General features: G+C 56.2%; 1 protein-coding gene across 1 annotated transcript; it reads left to right on the top strand.

Annotated features, from left to right (window-relative positions):
* Positions 1 to 4,716: 4,716 nt before the first annotated feature.
* On the top strand, positions 4,717 to 20,180 carry IGLON5 (IgLON family member 5). The gene is made up of 8 exons (XM_022586181.2): positions 4,717 to 4,795; positions 13,432 to 13,510; positions 14,228 to 14,460; positions 15,894 to 16,013; positions 17,328 to 17,462; positions 17,688 to 17,808; positions 18,390 to 18,544; positions 19,265 to 20,180. The coding sequence occupies exons 1-8, from the start codon at positions 4,717 to 4,719 to the stop codon at positions 19,351 to 19,353; spliced, it is 1,011 nt and encodes a 336-aa protein (XP_022441889.1). The 3' UTR covers positions 19,354 to 20,180.

Here is a 20,180-nt window from a genome sequence, read left to right as displayed (position 1 = left end):
GTCAACGACTGCTATCGCCAACCTGGTGTGTTTCTGGGTCCTTTGAACTTTGCCTATCCAGTGTATGAAAAAATAGTATCTGTGGCCATCAGAATCTTTATTTCACTTGTTAGGTATGAAATGGAGCATCTTCCACACTCCTGAGCCTTCTAAGCATCATTTTCAGGGGACTTTGGGCCTCGACTGTGAAACCCCAATAGTGTTAGGACAGCAGGGGTCCTGGCCGGAAAGAGACAGCCACCTCCAGTGGGATTCCTAAACAGACTTTGTGATAAAGGTACCATTCACAGAGGTGCGAGCAGGGTTAGGGATACAGGGATGGTAAGGCTCCCAGGAACCAGGAACAAAAGGAAAAGATTCCTTCCAAATTCTGCTGTGTCCTTGAGGAACTAGGGAGAGAAACGGTGTCTCTGAGGCCTTATTGAGAACCGGAGCCGTGGCCAAGGGGCCACCTGACAGGCCCCAATGTAGGGCAGCGGGCAAGGACCAGAGCATTCTCCAGCCACCCTTCAGTGTTCTGCCTGTGCCTCCCTTTGGCCAGACCCCCCTTGAGGTCAAAGGGCAAGTAAGCTTGCAGGGTATGAGAGTTCCAGGTGCTCCACTCCCTTGCCAACACTTGCTACTATCAATCCTTTTAGCCATTCTAGTGAGTGGTCTTGATTTGATTTCCCTGATGACTAATGGTGTTGGGTATTTTTTTCAGGTGCTTATTAGAAATCCTCTTTCTGTGAAGTATTTGTCCAAGTCTTTTGCCCATTTAAAAATTGAATCGTCTCTTTTGTTGTTGATTTGTGGGAGCTCTTTACATTGATATAGTCTGGCTATAAGTTCGTTATCAGATACACATATGGCAAATGTCTTCAGCTGTGTCTACAGCTTTTGGGAATTCCTTTACTTTTTTACTTCTCTGCTTTTACTTCTCTATGTCTGTTTCCTCATCTGTGAAACAGAGGTAAAGATAAGACACACCCACAGGGACATCATAAGGCTTCAAGGAGAATGTAAAATGTGCTCAGAAAGATGCCTGCATCTTCTGCATAGGAAGTGCTCATATTGTCATCAGACCTGGGATGGGTCATTCCAGGAAGAGAGAACCCTGTCCTCAACCTAAGCCTCATCATAGGGAAGCAATAAATGACCTTTTGCCAGGACCCCAATGGATTTTGTACAGGGGTGTGTTGGTACAACGGCTCTCAGACAAAAAGTACTGATTTGTAGTGTTTGCCAGTTGCCACCGTGTAAATACTTCCATCACGTCCAATTTCAGGCTAACAATTGTTTAACATCCATTTTGAAAATTCCTGAAAACTTAACCATCAGTTCTCACAAATCAGTGTGAACAAGCAGCGGCACACCGCCAGCTCTTACGCCACCTGGCTGTGTTAACGTGGGTGGGTCCCTTTCCCTCTCTGGATCTTCGTTCTCTCCATCTATCCAAATAGGGCTAGCAACTCATCCAACCCATGCATACAATACATATTTGTTGAGTACCTACTAGGTGTCAGTCACTGGGCTAAGCTCTGGAGATAAGCCTTGAGCAAAAGCCGACAAAAACAAACAAACAAAAAACCTGTCCTAGATGCTCAACATTGCTAATCACCAGAGAAATGAAAATCAAAACCACACTGAGCTCTCACCTCACGCCTGTCAGAATGGCTATCAGCAAAAAGCACAGATAACAAATGCTGGAGAGGATGTGGAGAAAAGAGAACTCTTCTACACTGTTGGGGGGAATGTAAATTGGTGCAGCCACTGTGGAAAACAGTAGGGAGGTTCCTCAAAAAAATAAAATAGTACAACCATATGATCCAGCAATTCTACTCCTGGGCATATATGCAAAGAAAATGAAAAACACTAATTTGAAAAGACACATGCACCCCAGTGTTCATAGCAGCATTATTTACAATAGCCAAGACATGGTAGCAACCTAAGTGTCCATCAACAGATAAATGGATAAATATTCATATATGTACATATATGAATATCACTAAGCCAAAAGAAAAAAGAATGAAATTTTGCCTTTTGCAACAACATGGATGAACCCGGAGGGTATTATGCTTAGTAAAATAAGTCAGACAGACAAATACTGTATGTTATCACTTATATGTGGAATCTAAAAAATAAAACAAACGGATGAATATAACAAAACAGAAACAGACTCACAGGTGTAGAGAACAAACTAATGGTTACCAGTGGGGAGAGGGAAGGGGGAGGGGCAAGATGGGGTGGAGGATTAAGAGGTACAAACTACTACGTATAAAAGAAATAAACTGGGGCTTCCCTGGTGGCGCGGTGGTTGAGAGTCCGCCTGCCGATGCAGGGGACACGGGTTCGTGCCCCGGTCCGGGAAGATCCCACATGCCGCGGAGCGGCTGGGCCCGTGAGCCATGGCCGCTGAGCCTGCGCGTCCGGAGCCTGTGCTCCGCAACGGGAGAGGCCACAACAGTGAGAGGCCCGAGTACCACAAAAAAAAAAAAAAAAGAAATAAACTATAGGATTATATTGTATAGCACAGGGAATAGAACCAGTATTTTATAACTTTAAATGGAGTAAAATCTGTAAAAATTTTGAATCACTATATTGTACACCTGAAACTAATATAATATTGCAAATCAACTATACCTCAATTAAACAAACAAACAAAAACACAAAACCCTGCCTTAGCAAAGCTTACATTCTGGAAGCGGGAGATGCAGGGGAAGGGAAGTGACTGGAAACAAACAAGTGAACACGTGAAATAAGGGAACGGTAAAGGCTATGGAGAAAACAAAACCAATGTCACAGAGAGCTGTTGCATTGGGAGTGGGGGTTACTTTGGATAGCATGATCAACAAAGGCTTATTTTTTAAGATTTATTATTTTTTTATTCAATTTCTTTATTTATTTTTGGCTGTGTCAGGTCTTAGTTGCAGCACGCCGTCTCTTCACCGTCACGCGTGGGCTTCTCTCTGGTTGTGGTGGTGGATTTTTCTCTTCTCTAGTTGTGGCGCGTGGGCTCCAGGGCATGTGTGCACTGCAGTTGTGGCTCAAAGGCTCTCTAGTTGAGGCGCGCGAGCTCAGCAGCTGTGGCATGCGGGCTTGTCCCGAGGCATGCGGGATCTTAGTTCCCTGACCAGGGATCGAACCCACGTCCCCTGCGTTGTAAGGCAGATTCTTTACCACTGGACCACCAGGGAAGTCCCAACAAAGGCTTCTGAAAGGTGAGACCTGAATGATAAGAGTCTTGTGCCAATCTGGTGAGAAGAGCGTTCCGGCAGAGGTAACAGCAAGTGCAAAGGCCCTGAGGTTGGAACAAGTTGGGCTTGTTCAGGGAGCCGAATGAAGGCCACAGCAGCTGGAGTTGAGCGAGTGAGGCAGTGCAGTAGCATCAGCTGGTCTATGAGTTCAGTGCTTGTTGATCTGAAGGTGGAGGCCTAGAGACCAGGGCATTGGCTGCTGCCTTCAGAGCAGTCATCCAGGGGAGACGTGACAGCTCAGGGAAGGGTGGAGTGGGAAGAAGAGGACAGAGTAGAGATCTGTTTTGAAGGTGGAGGCCAAGCTAGCTTCTCTTGCAGACAGATTGGATTTGGGGGTTGGGGGGAGGAATAGAGGATGGATGTGCTTTTGCAGTTAAACAGCCCCTAGGGGGTGACTTCAAAAACTTCTGCTTCCAAGTGCCCCAGCCATGGAGTAGGCTCAGGGATTGTTCTCTTGCCTCAGAGGCTAGATGGGGGCACAGGGGACAGGGATGCCTCACCTGGTGGGCCAGGAGGGAGGACTATACCCGGTAAATGGATGCATAGTGGGACCAGGAGGAAGAGCTAACTTCAGGTTGTTAGGGCACTGGGCTGAGCTAGCACCCTCCCCAGAATCTCCGTTATTCTTCTCAATAACCTTGAGAAATAGAGATGATTCCATCTTGCAGGGAAGACACTGAGATTCTGGGGAAAGAAGTGACTTGTCCAAGGTCCCACCCGCAGCCAAGTGACTGAAAGAATGAGCAGTGGGGATTCTCCGTACCTGAACCCTGGATTACCATCTCCCAAGGTCAGGTCCCCCAGTCTCTCCCCATTCCCCTATTTTCCTGGGGATGAGGGTTGGGATGGACAGAAGAAGGAAATTTCACCCCAAAGTCAGTGTTATTCATGAAAGTAGATGGAGAAGCGGAACTATGTCCCACAGGAAGAGGGGGCTGGGAGTTCTGATTCCTGGGTCTGGGGGAGGTGGGGACTTGGCGAGCAGACTCCTGGGCCTGAGGAGGCTGGGGGCCGGACTCCTGGGGTTGGGGGGCCGGAATTTCTGGGTCTGAGGGAGGATGAGATTGGGACCTGAAGCAGGAGGGAGGTGAGCTCCAGGAAAAGTGTCCCAGACCCGGGGTTCTAGGGATCCGAGGTGGGAAGCCCTGTGGATCGAGGGGGCGGGAGGGGGTAGGGGCCGGGCCGCAGTAACAAAGGCCTCTCCCTCCAAAGAGCAACCCTCCTCGGCCCCGCCTCCCTGGCCCCCCGCCTCCCCTGATTGGTCGGCCTTCCTGCCCGTCAGCACCGCCCCCTCCCCGGGTCTGCAGCAGCTCCGGCCGCCTCGTCGCGCCCCCCCAGCCCCCTCCCCCCGCCCCCGCCGCCCCCCGGGCCGGTGCAGCCGCAGGCGGGGTCCCCCTCCCCCTCCCCCTCTCCCCCCAGGCCTCGCGCGCCCCGGACCGGCCCCCCCTTTCCCCTCCCCCTTCGCGCCACTGCTGCCGCGATGCCCCCCCCTGCGCCCGGGGCCCGGCTCCGGCTTCTCGCCGCCGCCGCCCTGGCCGGCCTGGCCGTCATCAGTCGAGGTACCGCAGCGCCGGGGGCGGGGGGCTCGGCCGGGACTCCAGGGTCCCGGGCGGGGATTGGGGGCGGGGGAGGGCGCAACCCTGAGCAGGGAAGAGGAGGCCCCCGGACGCGGAGGTCTGGGCCCGGGGGCGGGGGCTGCATCCTCTGGCTGGGAAAGGGGTCCTCGGACGTCTGGATCCATGCCCGGGGGCGGGGGTCCGCGTCCTGGGGCCCGAGCCTGGGCCTAGGGGCGGAGGTCTGCTTCTCCGGGCCGGCGAGAGGGTCTCGGACACCTGGTCCCGGCCTGGGGTCGGGAGTCTGCGGCTCGGGATCGGGGAGGGAGCTCAGAAGCTAAGTAAGGGTCCCCGGGCAGGATCTCTGAACTGAGTTGGTGGGGGTGGGAGGAGGGTAGGAAGGGGGATGCCCCGTCGGGGGTCTTCAGCTCTGCGTGGAGATGGTCCCGCAGGGGGTCCCTGCCTGAGGGCTGGGGTAGGCGTTTCTGGGGAAAGGTTGGGGGGATGGTGTCTTCCCAGGGTCAGTAAGAGGAGGGGGCAGGGGTGTCTATAGACCTCCGTCCCAGGGCCGGGAAAAGAAGGGGGTGGGGTCTGGTCTCCCAGCTGGGAAGCAGCTGAAATCCCCCAGCTGGGTGGTCTAGGTTGGGAGAAAGCATTAGTATTTGGACGGTTGCAGTTATGTGGGGGGCAATGGAGCTGGAGATCCAAGAAGTTGGGGTGCTGGGCTGGGGACTCAGATGTGGAAAGCTCTGGCTGAATATTTGGGTTCGGGGCAGGACGGAGCCTAAGAGACGGGCAGATTGAGGAGGGAGGGAAGGGAAGGGTTAACACGGGGTCAAAGGGTTAAACTCAGCCCTCCCAGTGGGGGAGGGGGACTGGGGCTGGTCTTTCGTAGAGCAGGAAGGGGAGAATGGAAAGTGGTGGGGGGGCTGGGGAGTGAACTTGGCAGTCTCTGTTTAGAGGACGTGTAGCTGGATCTCGTGTCTCCCCAGCGGGCTGGCAACCTGGGGATGGTCCAGGAGATGCCCCCAAAGGAGAGGAGGGGAGAGCAAGGAGGCAGGGGGCAGGGGACAGGGTTAATTCTGTGCTTCCAGAGCATTCCCCCAGGCCCTGCCCCAAGCCAGGATCACAGAGTTAGGGACACACAATCGGGAACACCCTAGAACCCCCAACAGTCTCAGCGAGACAGCGACAGCGGCTCTCAGCCACCCGCCCACACACACCGATCTCGCACAGCCACATAAACACCCATCCCCCTGGTCTGACCCGGAGCCGCACCTGCAGACACCCACGGTCACACAAACCCGGCCCTGCACACACAGGACACAGGATAATGAGCCGGAGGCTCACTCCCTCCCTGGTGCAGACCGTCTGAGTGCCCCTCAGACTTGACCCGTCTGAATCCCTGCCTGTCTGTGTCTCTGTCTCTGTCACTTGTCTCTTTAGGTCTCTCTCACGTCTCGGCCATTTCCGGAGGCTCCCTGGCTCTGGGTGACATTCCATTTGTCTCTGTCTCTGGGTCCCCTTCTCTCCATCCCTGCTGGGCTCAGCACAATTTCACGTGTCCCTCCCTGCCTCTGGAACTGCGTCTCCATGTCACAGCCCGTGTGTCTCTCTGCCTCTTTCTGGCCCCTGAGATGTACCTTGGTCCTCATTCACTTCTGGGAGCTCACGTCTCATCTCGCCCACTCATTTTCCTCCTTGTCCTTTCACTGTCTCTGGCTGTCTCCCGTTAGCTCTCTCTCTGTCTCTCTTCCTTCGCTCTCAAGTAACTTCCCATTTCCTTCTACTTCTACTCTTCAGAACCCTAGAAATCACTGCTGTTCACAGGTGCTGGGCTGGGATCTTAGTGGAGCCAGGAGGTGGTCTGTGACCTAGGTCAAGTCCAGTCCCATCTCTGAGCCTTTTGTCCCCCATCAGAGAACTGCAAGCAAGGGGGACAGGGCGGGGTGGGGGATGAGCTGAGACGGGATTAGGGAGGCAGAAAGAGAGCCCCCCTCACCCACCACCCTCTGACCATTGGGGCTGAGCAAAAGCCGGTGGAAGATACACCAAACTGCATCTCCTCCTCTCTTTTATTCATTGGATGGTTTCCAGATTACGGGAGGAAAGCATCCACTACAAATATGCATAAGAGCAAACCCCACTGTGTCCCGCTCCCCTACCCTCCCCAAACCCACTCTCGAGAGGGAGCCGGCGTCCCCAGCCTTCTCCCACCTACACCATCAGACACGCAGTTCAGCATCTGTAAGGGATTGGTTAGTTTGTTGATGTTTTTCCCCAGATAGAAACAAAATACAGCCATTTCTCTGCAAAACTGGCTTTTTTTTTCCACTTAACTCTACCTCCCCAACATCTGTAGATATTATTCTATCGTTCCTTTTTTTTTTTTTTTCCCCTAAATTCTTTATGCCAACACACACACATACATCCACTTACAAAAGTAGATGCTGCAGGAGATTTGGGGGCAATTCTTTTGCCATATTACGGAGTGGGGACAGGGTGAACCTGGGCGTGGGTGAACCCCCCAGGTTTGTCTGGACTGGGGGCGCCACCTCATCGGCTCATTTAACAGGTATTTACTGCGCACATAGTCGCTGTTCTAAGCACTGGGAATCTATAAACACAGCAGTGAAGTCCCTGCCCTCGCAGAGCTTACATCCTAGTGGGATGGAGAGAGATCCACAAACTAAAAAAAAACCTCAGAAGTAAACAGCTAATTTCAGAATGTGACGATTCACGTAGAGAAAATAAGAATGACTCGGCAGAGCTTCCCTGGTGGCGCAGTGGTTGAGAGTCCACCTGCCGATGCAGGGGACGCGGGTTCGTGCCCCGGTCCGGGAAGATCCCCCATGCCGCCGAGCGACTGGACCCGTGAGCCATGGCCGCTGAGCCTGAGCGTCCGGAGGCCGTGCTCCGCAACGGGAGAAGCCACAGCAGTGAGAGGCCGGCGTACCGAGAAAAAAAAAAAAAAAGAATGACTCGGCAGACAAGTTGGCCTTGTGACCTCAGGTGGTGTCTGAGCAGCTGAGGGGAAGTTCAGGCTGAAAGGTCGGGAGAAACCAGCCTTGGAAAGATCCCGAGGGAACGGCAGAGGCAAAGGCCCTGCGGTGAGAACCAGCGGAAAGGAACAGGCAGCATGTGGAAGGTTCCCGGGCTCTTGGCTCTGCAACCAGACTGCGGGCATCAATGATAAGAAGGACTTGGGAGATCAGCAAAGAGGAAGAGGGCTCTGGGGGCTCCTCAGTGGCCGTTAGACCAGGCCCAGCCCCTTCTCACGGCTCTTCCCTGCCAAAGCCACACGGACCCTCACTCACGTGGCCCCCACCCCTCCCTCCAGCCGGGCTTCTGCCACCAGCTCCCCAGACGCCCGCCACAAGTTCACACACACTCCTGGGCCTCGGGTTCCCCATCTGTGAGTTCTGGGATGGTGGAATCTAAGCATCTCCTGCATTGGAGGGTCCCATTTCCACCTAAGTTCCTTTGAGGGGCGGCAGATGGTTCTTATCTCCAACTCAAGGTCACTCAGCTTGTTAGAAATCCCCTTCTCTTTTTTTTTTTTTTCTGTTGTTTTTTTTTTGTTGTTTGGCTGCGTTGGGTCTTTGTTGCTGCACGCAGGCTTTCTCTAGTTGCGGCGAGCAGGGGCTAATCTTCAACAAGCTTCTCTTGTTGCGGAGCATGGGCTCTAGGCATACAGGCTTCAGCAGTTGCGGCCCGCGGGCTCAGTATTTGTGGCTCGAGGGCTCTAGAGCGCAGGCTCAGTAGTTGTGGCTCGTGGGCTTTGTTGCTCCGCGACACGTGGGATCTTCCCGGACCAGGGCTCGAAGCCATGTCCCCTGCATTGGCAGGCGGATTCTTAACCACTGCACCACCAGGGAAGTCCCAGAAATCCCCTTCTCTCAAGAGAAGGGAATTCACCCACTGCAACCTTCATCCCTTGGTTTATCAAACGGGTATGAGAGCCACTGGTCTGGACTGGCAGAGACCCGTGTGGTCCGTCCCATCACCACTGGATCTCCTGCCAGGCTGGCACCTGCCCCGTAAGCATCCTATCAGTCAACACACATAGAGCTGTTTGCAAGCACTTAACTAGCAGGCACTGTATAGAGCCCGTTGCTTGGGTGACCTCCCCCATCCTCTCCCCCACAACCCAATGAGGGAGGCACGACGATCATCCCCACTTACAGGTGGGGAAACTGAGTCTCAGGGAGGGGAAGTAACTTGTGCAACCCAGTGGCACAGCTGGAATTTCAACCCTGGCAGCCCGGCTCCCCGGTCCGTTCTTTTTGCAGCCTGGTCATGCTGGCAGGGTCGTGGCAGATCAGACGCTGACAGCGCGTCTGTACATGCGTCGCCGACTCGCGTGGGTGCTGGGCATAGAGCAACCTACAGGCCAGGTCTGCTCTGCCCCACTCCCTCCACTCCCGGGGGACCGACACCGAACCGGGAGATAACAATAGATGTTTCTTTAAAAAGAAGGTGCTGTTAGGAACAGCTAGCATTTCTTGGGCCCTTTTTGCTTGCTAAGTGCTGAGCTAAACATTTTGCTTGCACGTTCTCATGGAATCCCTGACAAAAAACCCTCCGGGGGACGAACTACTGTTTTTCTCCTTTCTACAGTTGGGGAAACTGAGGCTTAGACTGGCTGGGGGTCACCCAGCCAAGAAACGGGGGGACAGACATTTGATCTATCAGCCCAGACTCCTTAGGGCTTTCTTAGCGAGTCTCTAGAGACCATCCATCCCCTCTACAAACAGTTCCCTGCTCGGAGCTAAGCCCAGCTCTGGGGGACACAACCAAGATTCGGCCCTCAGGGGACTCCTGGCCAGGTAGGGAAGACACCCCTGGACACTGTCCCAGCTGAGTCAGAGGGTACGCAGTAGAGAGAGTGGAGGCTCTCTGCCTTGAACAGTCAGGGAGGTCCTTCTGGAGGAGGGGTCGTTTGAGTTGGGGCTTTGAAGAATGTGTAAGAGTCCAAGACGTGGCAAAGCATGTTGTAGGAATCCATTTACATTCACTCATTCAACAAATATTTCCCAAGGCTTTCCAGGCCAGGCCCTGTGCTGGAAGATGTTGGGGATACAGACCTGAGTCAGACCCAGGCTCTGCCCTCAAGAAACTTATAGCTGGGACTTCCCTGGCGGTCCAGGGGTTAGGACTCCGCACTTCCACTGCAGGGGGCACGGGTTCAATCCCTGGTCAGGGAACAAAGATCCCACATGCCACGTGGTATGCTCAAAAAAAAAAAAAGAAACTTATAGTCTGCTGGGGGAGACAGATACAGTCACCACAGCTGTAAGGGAGGTAGTCCAGGCATTGTGGGAACACAGACTAGGGCTGGAGGGAGTAGGGAGTCAGAGTTTCCCAAGCAGAATTCCTGCAGAGGGGACCTCATGTGCACTAGCTTGTTTGTTTTTATATTAAACATCTCTTGAGGCCTCCTGTGGACCAGGCCCTGAGCTGGGTGATGCTGGAGGTGGGGAGACCCAGGCCCTGCCCTAAGAGGCTCCCGTCTGGTGAGGAAAGCAGACCTGAAAACAGTGCAGGGTGACTGGGACTGAGACAGAGGGAGGGGCTGGGCCCAGTGACAGGGTGGTGGAATGGCTAACCTGACCCCCACCCCCATTTACCGAAGCCCAGAGAGGGGAAGGGACTTACCCAAGGTCACACAGCATGGAGGGTCCTCCTGAGCCTGGAGTCTGGGAACTGCATGAGACAGACATGCAGACCCACAACATCCAAATTTATAGACACACAGACCAGGAATCGAAGACCCACTTGAGATAACTTCATCACTCATCTCCCAAGACTGCCCGCAGCCAGGGCCCAGCTGGGCATGCTGGGGAAACAGATGGCCTGAGCCAGGCCCTGCCCTGGAGAGGCAGCTGGGGGAGGCAGAGAACTCTGATCCACGGAGCCCTGGGAGCAGAGCGGGAGCTCACATGGGCTCGGATGGGCCATCTCTCCTAGGAGGTCCCTGGAGAAGGAGAAGCGTTTTGATGGGAAACAGTGGGAAGGAGGGAGAGGGGAGAAAAAGTGGGAAATGCAGAGCTGGGCTACACTAGGGGAGAGGAGGCAGGAGAGTGATGCCGGGGCCCCGGACTCCAGGCTGAGGGGCTGGAGCTTCGTCCTGGGGGCCATGCCGAGTGTTGGAAAGATCCCTCTGGCAAGGAGTGTGCGTCTGTCTGTCTTTCTGTCTGCTGTACATGTGATTAAGATCCTGCCCACCTCTGTGAGGTCCACTCCCCACCCCAGGGCCCTAGCCTGAGCTCAGGAGTCCCGGGTTCTTCCCTGAAGTGGGGCACCTTAGACAGCTTCCTCTGCAACCCCCAGACTGGGGTTGTCCTCCTTAAACCCTGGACAGTGGCTGTCACAGGGCTGGGGGGAGGGGGGCAGGTGGGGTGATTTTGCCCCCTGGGAGGTATCTGGCAATGTAATTTGGTTGGGGCAGGGGAGCTACTGGCATCTAGGGGGTCGAGGCCAGGGGAGCTGCGGAACATCCTACACTGCACAGGACGGCCCCACAATGAAGAATCACCCAGCCCCCAATGTCAATGGTGCCGAGATGGAGAAACCTTGGTCTAGGATGTGTGTGACCAGGGGTATGACAAATCCTGTGGGGGTGGCGGGTGTGCGGATAGGGCTGTGTGTGATGTGATCAGAGGTGACAGCGTGAGTGCATGCACCCGGTTCTTGGCCCAGGGCAGCCCCTTTGTATTTGAGAGGCTACAACTGTGTCGCTGTATCACTGCACAGGCCGTATCTTCATGCACGACTTTCCAAGGTAGGGCGTGGGGATGAGCACAGCCCTCCGGCTGGTAGTGTCACTGTGACCAATTCAGCCAGTGTGTGTGTGTATGTGTGTGTGTGAGAGAGAGAGAGAGAGAGACAGCCCTCCAGGTAGGGCTGTAACCATGTGTAGACTTTGCACCTGCGTGTGAGGGCCCGCTGGTGTCAGTGTAACCGTGTGGGGCCGGTTGTATATGGTGGGGCGGATCAGGGTGCCATGTCCCTCCGGTGGTTGAGAGGCATGCTTCTGGGAGAGAGTTGTCTTTTCTAACTGACCTTCTGCTGGGTGTGTGTCCTGGGCTGTGTGCGTCAGCATGAGTATTTAGGTCTCTGTCCCGCTGAGCAGGACCCATTGCCATGCGTGGGACTATCTCCTGGCCCCGGGGCTGGCTCTGCGCATCTTTCCTGGACCTTGGTGACTGTGTGTGTGTCTGTCTGTCCCCTGGCCGCCCCTTCCTTCCTAGGGTTCTGCGTGGCAGCATCCTCTCTGCACAGCTCAGGACGGGCAAGTCCCTTCCCTCCCTCCAGGGCCCTTCAGATTACAGGAGCGACTCTGGCCCGGGCGAGCCCAGGGTGAGGGGCTGCAAACCCCCAGGGCCTGGCGAGACCACCGCACTGGCTCTGGCCCAGCCCCGTCCAGAGGCGCTGCTGATGGAGAGGGCCTCTGGGAGTCGTTGGCGGGGCACGGGCAATTAACTCATTAGATTAATTAGGTCCTCATCCTGGGGTGGGGGCCAGGGCAGCCCTGTGTAGACCCGTGCCGCCCTGGTGTCCAAGGTCATCCGGCCGCCTCCTTTCCCCTCCTGGTGCTGTCTCCATCCGCCGCCTCCGCGTGCCCAGCTCCCACTCCCTGGCCCCGGTCCAGCCGCTGGCCACGGTCCACAGAGAGATGAATGGCGGGGGTGGGGGGGGCGCTGCAGCGCGCAGGCAGGCGTGGGCATGCGCCCTCAAGAGCGTGCCCCACCGGGCACGGGCACACGGGGGAGTCTGTGTAGACGCGAGGCTCTCTGTAGCACGCCTCAGTGCGTCCTGGGCGTCTGTGATAGACGTGTGTCCACGTGGATATTTGTGTCCATCCGCGTTTGTGTGCGTGTTTGCATTTGCATGTCTGGATGTCTGTGTGCGCTTATGTGGGTGTTGAGGATCTCCCTGAAGCGTGTCTTTCCACGTGTTTCTGAATTAATATGTGTAACTGTGTGTATCTGTGTGCATGTGTCTGTTACATCTGTATATGTATCTGTGTATATGTGTATCTATGTACCCATGAGTCTGTGAATATGTGTATGTGTGCCTGTGTACGCGGATATCTGTGTATGTGTGTATTCTTGAATCTGTGTGTATGTGTGTCTGTACACTGTGAACATGTATGTGTGTGCCTCGTGCCATGTCTGCATGTGTGTCTGTGTACATGTGTATCTGTGCTTGTATACGTACCTGTGTGCACATCTGTGCATATCTTTGTATCTGCACATATGCAGTTCTGTAATTGTGAATCTGTGCATATGTCTGTGTGTGTGCACGTCTGTACACAGCATCTCTGAGTGTGTATATGTATTGGTGTATGTGTGTCTGTGTGCACATACACGTGTGATTGTGTGCTGTCTCTGGAGGTGCATAGGTTTGTGTGTCCCAGTCTGTCTGGGTCAGTGTGGGCTTGTGGGAAGGTGTTGCGTGTGTCTGCTCTGAGTGTGTCTGCCATGTGTGTCTCTGAAAACAACAGTGAACGTGTATGCCGGTGGGTGTGGGAAGTGTCTGTATCTGCAGGGGTGTGTGTGTGTGTGTGTGTGTGTGTGTGTGTGTGTGTATACAGATGTGTACAGTCCTGCTGAGCTGAGCTGCTCTCCCTTCCACAGGGCTGCTGTCCCAGAGCCTGGAGTTCAGCTCCCCTGCGGACAACTACACAGTGTGCGAAGGTGACAACGCCACGCTAAGGTAGGGAGACCCGGAGGGTGCTGCCCCTTCACCTTCCTTGGGGGGAAATGGTCCTGATCTCCAGGCACAGCCCACACCTCCCTGTCAAGAGAGAGGTCATTGGGGCCCAGACTCTGGGCCCAGGCCCACCCCTGGGCCTCAGTGTCCCCATCTGTCAAATGGGTGGAGGAATGGTGACCACCACCTGGGTTGTTGTGAGGATTCAAGAGTCTGTACACACGCCCTGAGCTTAGAGAGCCTGGCACACTGTGGCTTCTCGGTGAGAGCCAGGGTTACACACCCCAGCTCTCTGCCTCCCCAGTCTGGGTCTGTCCCCCTCTCTCTGGATCCCTGTCCCCCCTCTCTGAGTCTCTGTCCCCCTCTCTCTGGGTCTCTGTCCTTCTATCTCTGGGTCCCTCATCATTCTGCACCTTTGTCCCTCTCCCCCAGTGTGTCTTTCCCCCTCTTTTTGGGTCTCTGACACACAACAATCACTCAATAACCATCAGCTGTCATTCTGTTGTGCACTTGGGCTCACAGCTCTCCCTCTCTGAGGCTCAGTTTGCCCACCTGTAAAGTGGGCGCAGTCACACCTGCCTCCAAGGACTGCAGTGGGAACTGGAGATGCAGTGGGCCTTCCTCCCCCCACCACCAAGCCCCCGTGACGGGGGACCCTGGAGGGCCGGGGGGGTGGTGTGGGAGAGAAGAAAACCATCTTGCCCTCGTCCTCCCTGCCAGCTGCTTCATCGACGAGCATGTGACCCGAGTGGCCTGGCTGAACCGCTCCAACATCCTGTACGCGGGCAACGACCGCTGGACCAGTGACCCGAGAGTGCGGCTGCTCACCAACACGCCCGAGGAGTTCTCCATCCTCATCACCCAGGTGGGGCTGGGCGACGAGGGCCTCTACACCTGCTCCTTCCAGACCCGCCGCCAGCCGTACACCACTCAGGTCTACCTCATCGTCCACGGTGAGCCCTCAGCTGAGGCCCTGGGTGGGGGTGGGCGGGATGGGCCCGGGTGGCGGGCGCAGGGGGCAGGGGATCCTCGTGTCCTCGCCGATCCCTGGGACACAGCCATGGGAAGGCAGACACACACCCTGCCCTCACGAATTCGAGCCAAGCAGAGGGAGGGAAAGTCACAGGCAACTTCTAGGGCAGGAGAGCTACAGGGCCGAGCGTGGACTCGGAGGAAGACCGCATTCATTCACTCAGCCCTGTTTATGGAGCACCTACTACCTGTAAGCATTGCTCCGCGGGCTGGGGACAAAGAAGGAGCCAGGCAGGCTGTCCCTGCCCCTTTGGAGGTGACTTTCCAAGGAGAGGCAGCTTCCCAGACATAACGTCTGAGCTGAGACCTTCAGGTGGGTGCAGGGCTGGTCCCGGAAAAAGAACAGCACGTGCGGGGGCCGGATGCGCAGAGTGGGAGAGGTGGGGCTGGAGAAATCCACGGAGAGGGCAGGAGGCTGCCTCACATGGCATCAGAGGTGGTCTGGAGTGCAGGGAGCACTTGGAGAGACAGGACCACAGGGACAGCCCAGCGGGGCCGTTGACAAGCCCCGACTTGAAGCCAGATTCCTCCAGGTTCCAAGCTCACCGCCACCACCCAGGGGCTGAGGGACCCAGAGCGAGCCGGGCGGTCTCAGACTCCACATCTGCAAAACAGGGATGACGCTGTCATGTATCAAGTCCAAAACATCGTCAGCTGGAAGGGGCACCTTTATTTTATGCCTGGCTAGAAATGGAAAAACAACAAAACAAAAAACCCCTCCCAGTGAAACACTGGCGTCCTACATCATAAAGCCATCCTGATTGGAGAAATGTGCAAACGGGTGGGGTGGAGGTGGGAAACGCCCCTGTGTGTTAGAATTGGTGAGTAGAGCAGCATCTACCCCAGAAGGGAGTAGTGAGGGTTTAATGGGTTAATTTTTGCCAAACACTTAGAACACTGTAAACTTACACACAGTAAGCACCATACGAGCATTCGTCAAATAATTTTTTTTAATAGTAATACTAATCAATAAAAATAGAGATGGGGAAGGAGGAATTCAGGCCAGAAGATAGAAAATAGAAACCAAGTTAGGAGGAAGGGGGAGAGAGACTGAGAAGGAGTTAGGAAGACAAGACCAGCAGCTGGAGAAGCAGCCAGACCCAGAGGGAATGGAACACACAGGATTGCTTACAGAAAGAGGAGTGTCAGCTGGACCCCTGGGTCTGAGGGGGGAGGGGCCGGGGGCCTGGATCCTGGGTCTGAGGGAGGAGGGGCCGGGGGCCTGGACCCCTGGGTCTGAGGGGAGAGGAGCTGGGGGCCTGGATCCTGGTCTGAAGGAGGAGGGGCCAGGCCTGGATCCTGGGTCTTGGGAGCCCACATCTGGCCTCTCACTAACCTTCCCTCCGGCCTGCAGTCCCTGCCCGCATCGTGAATATCTCTTCGCCTGTGACCGTGAACGAGGGGAGCAATGTGAACCTGCTCTGCCTGGCCGTGGGGCGGCCGGAGCCCACGGTCACCTGGAGGCAGCTCCGAGGTGAGGACCCCACCCCTGGCCGAAAGCCCCTTCCCCCACTCCGCAGTCTGGGCCCCTCAATTCCCCATATCCCTAGCTAGATACCCAGAATCTCCCATTACCCCCCTCCTTTGATTCCCCCGGAACCCTTGTGGTGACTGGATTTCCCCCTCCTACCCTGGTCCTGTTATTTCACTGGAAGACCCCAGAGCCTTAGAGCCTTCCCCACTTGCCATCCCAGGCCTGGGCTGTTTCCTCCAAATCACCTCCTAGATCCCAACTTGCCCCACATCCCCGACCCCAGTAGCCTCAGTCTCTTTCCCCCCAGCTCACAGGGTTCTCCTGGACTCAGACCCCTACCACTAGCTGGCCAGAGCCAGGTTACAGCCACGGCCCTGGCCCACGTTCCCGTCTCCTGCTCACATTACTACATCTCTGCCAGATGCCTTAGGCCAGTGGTTCTCAGAGTGTGGTCCCCAGACTGGCAGCATTGGCATCACCTGGAAACTTGACAGAAATGCACATTCTTTGGCCCACCCCAGAGTTAACGAGTCAGAACCACCCCTCCCCACATCACCACCACAGTCTGTCTGAACAAGCCCTTCAAGTGATTCCAGCGCTAGGGCTAAGAACCATGGCTGCCCCCAAACAGAGTGCCAAGGGGCCTGAAAGGGACATTCCAGGTCCCAGACATCACCCACTCCCCTTTTACCTAGATCTCTACTACCATTTCCCAGATCCCTAGATCCTTACTCACTGGGTCTTTGGAGACCAATTGTGCCAATCAGTAGATCCCTTGAGACCCCAGAACCCAATAACTAGGTCTCAGATCCTTGGATCCTCCCCTAGTGGTTCATCTGAGCCCCACAGTCCGGGTCTCGAGTTTCTGGATCCCTGGATGCTCTGAGTCCCAAAGGGTCTTCTGAGCCAGCGCTCTGTCATGAGACCCCAGATATCTGGATTGCTGATCCCAGTCACCAGATCCTGATTCCTTGGGCCCCAAGGGCTAGATCCCAGAACTCTGGATCCTCCCCACTGGGTCCTGTGAGCCACATGATCTGAGTTATGGACTCCCAGATCACTGTATCCCCTGAACGCCCCCAATTCTAGGACCCTCCCCACTGGGTTCTAGTTACTAAGCCCCAGATTCTCATTCTGTGTCCCACCCCTAGCAGGAGATCCCAGGCCCGGCAAGCCCCTCCCCATTCCCACTGACCCGGGCACTCCAGGCCCTGCGCTGTCCGCCCCGCTGATGTGTGTCCGTGTTGTGCCCGTGTTGTCCCGTGTTAAGTGTTTGTGTCTGGCCCCGCCCCCTCCCCTCCCCTCCCACCACAGATGGCTTCACCTCGGAAGGTGAGATCCTTGAGATTTACGACATCCAGCGGGGCCAGGCCGGGGAATACGAGTGCGTGACTCACAACGGGGTTAACTCTGCACCTGACAGCCGCCGCGTGCTGGTCACAGTCAACTGTGAGCCCCCCTGGCACTGGGCACGAAAGCGGGGCGGGTCCTGGGTCCCTGGGGATGAAGGGTGTGAGGGAGGAGGAAGGGGGTGAGTCTGCGCGAGGAAGGAGTCTTTGTGCGGGGGGATGCTGGAGACCTGGACTCCTGGTAAGGAGAGAGGAGCGGGCTGGGGGTGGGACCCCTTCGTCCCCACCCGGCTAGGAGAATTCGCTGACCCTGGTCCCTCACCAGATCCTCCGACCATCACGGACGTGACCAGCGCCCGCACAGCCGTGGGCCGGGCCGCCCTCCTGCGCTGTGAAGCTATGGCGGTGCCCCCCGCGGATTTCCAGTGGTACAAGGATGACAGACTGTGAGGACGGCACCGGGGCCGGCCGTGGTGGTGATGGTGGTGGTGGTGGGGTCCTTGGTCCTTTGGACCGCGGGGAGGGGGGCAGAGGGAGCAGAGTACTGGCTCCTGAGAACTTGAGGGTCCGGCTTCTAGGTGTTGGGGTCCTCTGAGCCCCAGGGAAACTGGTGGCTTACTGGAAATTTGGGTCCCAGGATGATGAACGCTGGAGCCTGGTCTCCTCCAGCTCTTCAGGAAGAAGGTCTGGGGTGGGGGTCGATACTGAAGATCCAGCAGAGAAGTTTTAGGGTTAGGGGACCATTACATCTGGGGTCTAGCGGGGCCTGGGTGCCCCTAGTGGTCGGAGGTACACACTGAGAGAGTCCAGTGTCCCTGAGGGGCTAGGCTGCCTGGAGAGGGGCGTCGGTGGGAGTGGCCCGAGATCCATGGGGCGCTAGAACCCGAAGCTAGGGGTCGCTGGGGTAGGGAACAGAATGTAGGGTCTCCAGGGAATCGGGGAGCCTGACAGGGGGTTGGGCTTTCCGCCTGGAGAGGGCCCCGGGCCGGGGTCCTGCGGCCTGGTCCCTGACCCGGATCCCCGGCAGGCTGAGCAGTGGCACGGCCGAGGGCCTGAAGGTGCAGACGGAGCGCACCCGCTCGATGCTTCTCTTCGCCAACGTGAGCGCCCGGCATTACGGCAACTACACGTGTCGCGCAGCCAACCGGCTGGGAATGTCCAGCGCCTCCATGCGGCTCCTGCGTGCGTCCCTGAGCGGCAGGAGGGGCGGGGCCGGAGCGGCGTGGGTGGGGCCGGGGCTGAGTGGGCGGGGCCAGAGAGGTGGAGATGCCGGGCCGACCCCGGACTGTCCCCGAACTTAGGAAAGAGACGCACCCTCGACTGAGCAAGAAACCGATCCCTTCTACAGACACATTCATTGGGCGCCCACTAAGGGCCAGGCATTGGGTGCTCGGGACACAGCAATGCACAAAAGAGCCAAGGTCTAGGGACTTACACAGCTTACAGTCTAGCAGTAGTAGAAAAGCAATAAACAAGTAGACACATAAGTAAAATGAAAAGCCAACGAATACATACACACATAAATAAGCAAAAAAAAATTTTGCATATCAATAAGGGCTACGAAGAAAATAAATAATAGAATTGGGGATGGTAGCATTGGATAAGCTCATCAGAGAAAGCTTCCTGGAGGGGGTAACATTTGAACTGAGACCTGAGTGGTCGGGAGAAGCCAGCCCTGCCAAGATCTGTGGGGAGAGCTTTGTAGGTGGAGAAGACAGTCATCAGCCAGATGCTTAGACTAAAACAGTCAGAGGACAGGCACACTGAGTGAAAGCCCAGAAAGGTCCCCAGGAGGCATCCTCAGACAACACCCTCAGAGCAGAGACAAGACGCTCGGGAGAGACACACATGGGGTCTCCCCACTCTGGGCCTCCTCCCCTGACCCTCTCTCTCTTTCCCCAGGCCCAGGATCCCTGGAGAACTCGGCCCCAAGGCCCCCAGGGCCTCTGACCCTCCTCTCCGCCCTGGGCTGGCTGTGGTGGAGGATGTAGGAAGAACCCAGTGCCCTGGAGTCCCCCCGCGGGCGGTCTGAGGCCGAGAGCAAGAGGAGAAGGGGGAACAAGCGCCGCGGGTCTCGAGGGGGCAGAGGAGCTCTAAGAGGAAAAGGAAGAGAAGGAGGAAAGATCTTTACAGAACCCATCACTGTGAGGGATAACGCAAAATTATGCATCTTTCTACAGCCATTCTCGCCACTGTTCACCTTTCCGATTGTGACCCATCCCCGGCCACCCCACACCCGTCTCTTAGCTCAGGCTGTCAACTGGATCGCGTGTGTGTAGTGGGTGTGAGCGTGAGCCTGCACGCGCGTGTGTGCGTGTTTGTGTGTGTATGAATGGGTGGGAAAGGGAGCTCAGCACTCTTCCGTCCTCGACACCCCGCACATCCACTGCCCCCAACCTTGCTGTCTCTCACCTCTGGCTAGAGGTAGATATGGGGGCTTCGTGCCAGAAGCTGTGAGGAGAGGTTTTCCAGGCTCCCTACTTTCCCAATATATGCATTCGCACCACCCGCTCCCCACCCTGTTGAAAGGCTGTCTCCTGGGCAGGTTGGGAGTGGGCAGGGCCATCACGCTTGTCTGTCAAGCTGTCACTCAGCCTCTGTGAGCAGGTGCACGATCTCCATCTTGGCTCTGGGCCTCCCTGCTGTCAGCCGGCTGGCTGCCTGGAGCCGGAGGCCCCATCACTGGCTCAGCGGCCTGAGACCTTCCCACTTTTCCTGTCCCTCCCCACCCTTCCTGTCCCTCCCCACCCTTCCTGTCCCTCCCCACCCTGGACTTTCTGGCCCCCTCCTGGGCCAATCGGTGCTTCCATCCAAATGT

This window comes from Delphinapterus leucas, chromosome 20 (genome assembly GCF_059928025.1).
Source record: "Delphinapterus leucas isolate spDelLeu-1000000601 "Yukka" chromosome 20, BTC_Dleu_Yukka2, whole genome shotgun sequence".
Lineage (NCBI taxonomy): Eukaryota > Metazoa > Chordata > Mammalia > Artiodactyla > Monodontidae > Delphinapterus > Delphinapterus leucas.
Note: the sequence above shows the minus strand (reverse complement) of the source record. Positions and strands in the feature narration are given on the sequence as shown.

Excerpts from the sequence above, each read along its gene's own strand:
- IGLON5 (XM_022586181.2), top strand. The coding sequence starts at position 4,717 with ATGCCCCCCCCTGCGCCCGGGGCCCGGCTCCGGCTTCTCGCCGCCGCC. Across the intron at positions 14,461-15,893 it reads GGTCTACCTCATCGTCCACG|TCCCTGCCCGCATCGTGAAT; the intron begins GTGAGCCCTCAG and ends TCCGGCCTGCAG. Across the intron at positions 16,014-17,327 it reads CACCTGGAGGCAGCTCCGAG|ATGGCTTCACCTCGGAAGGT; the intron begins GTGAGGACCCCA and ends CTCCCACCACAG.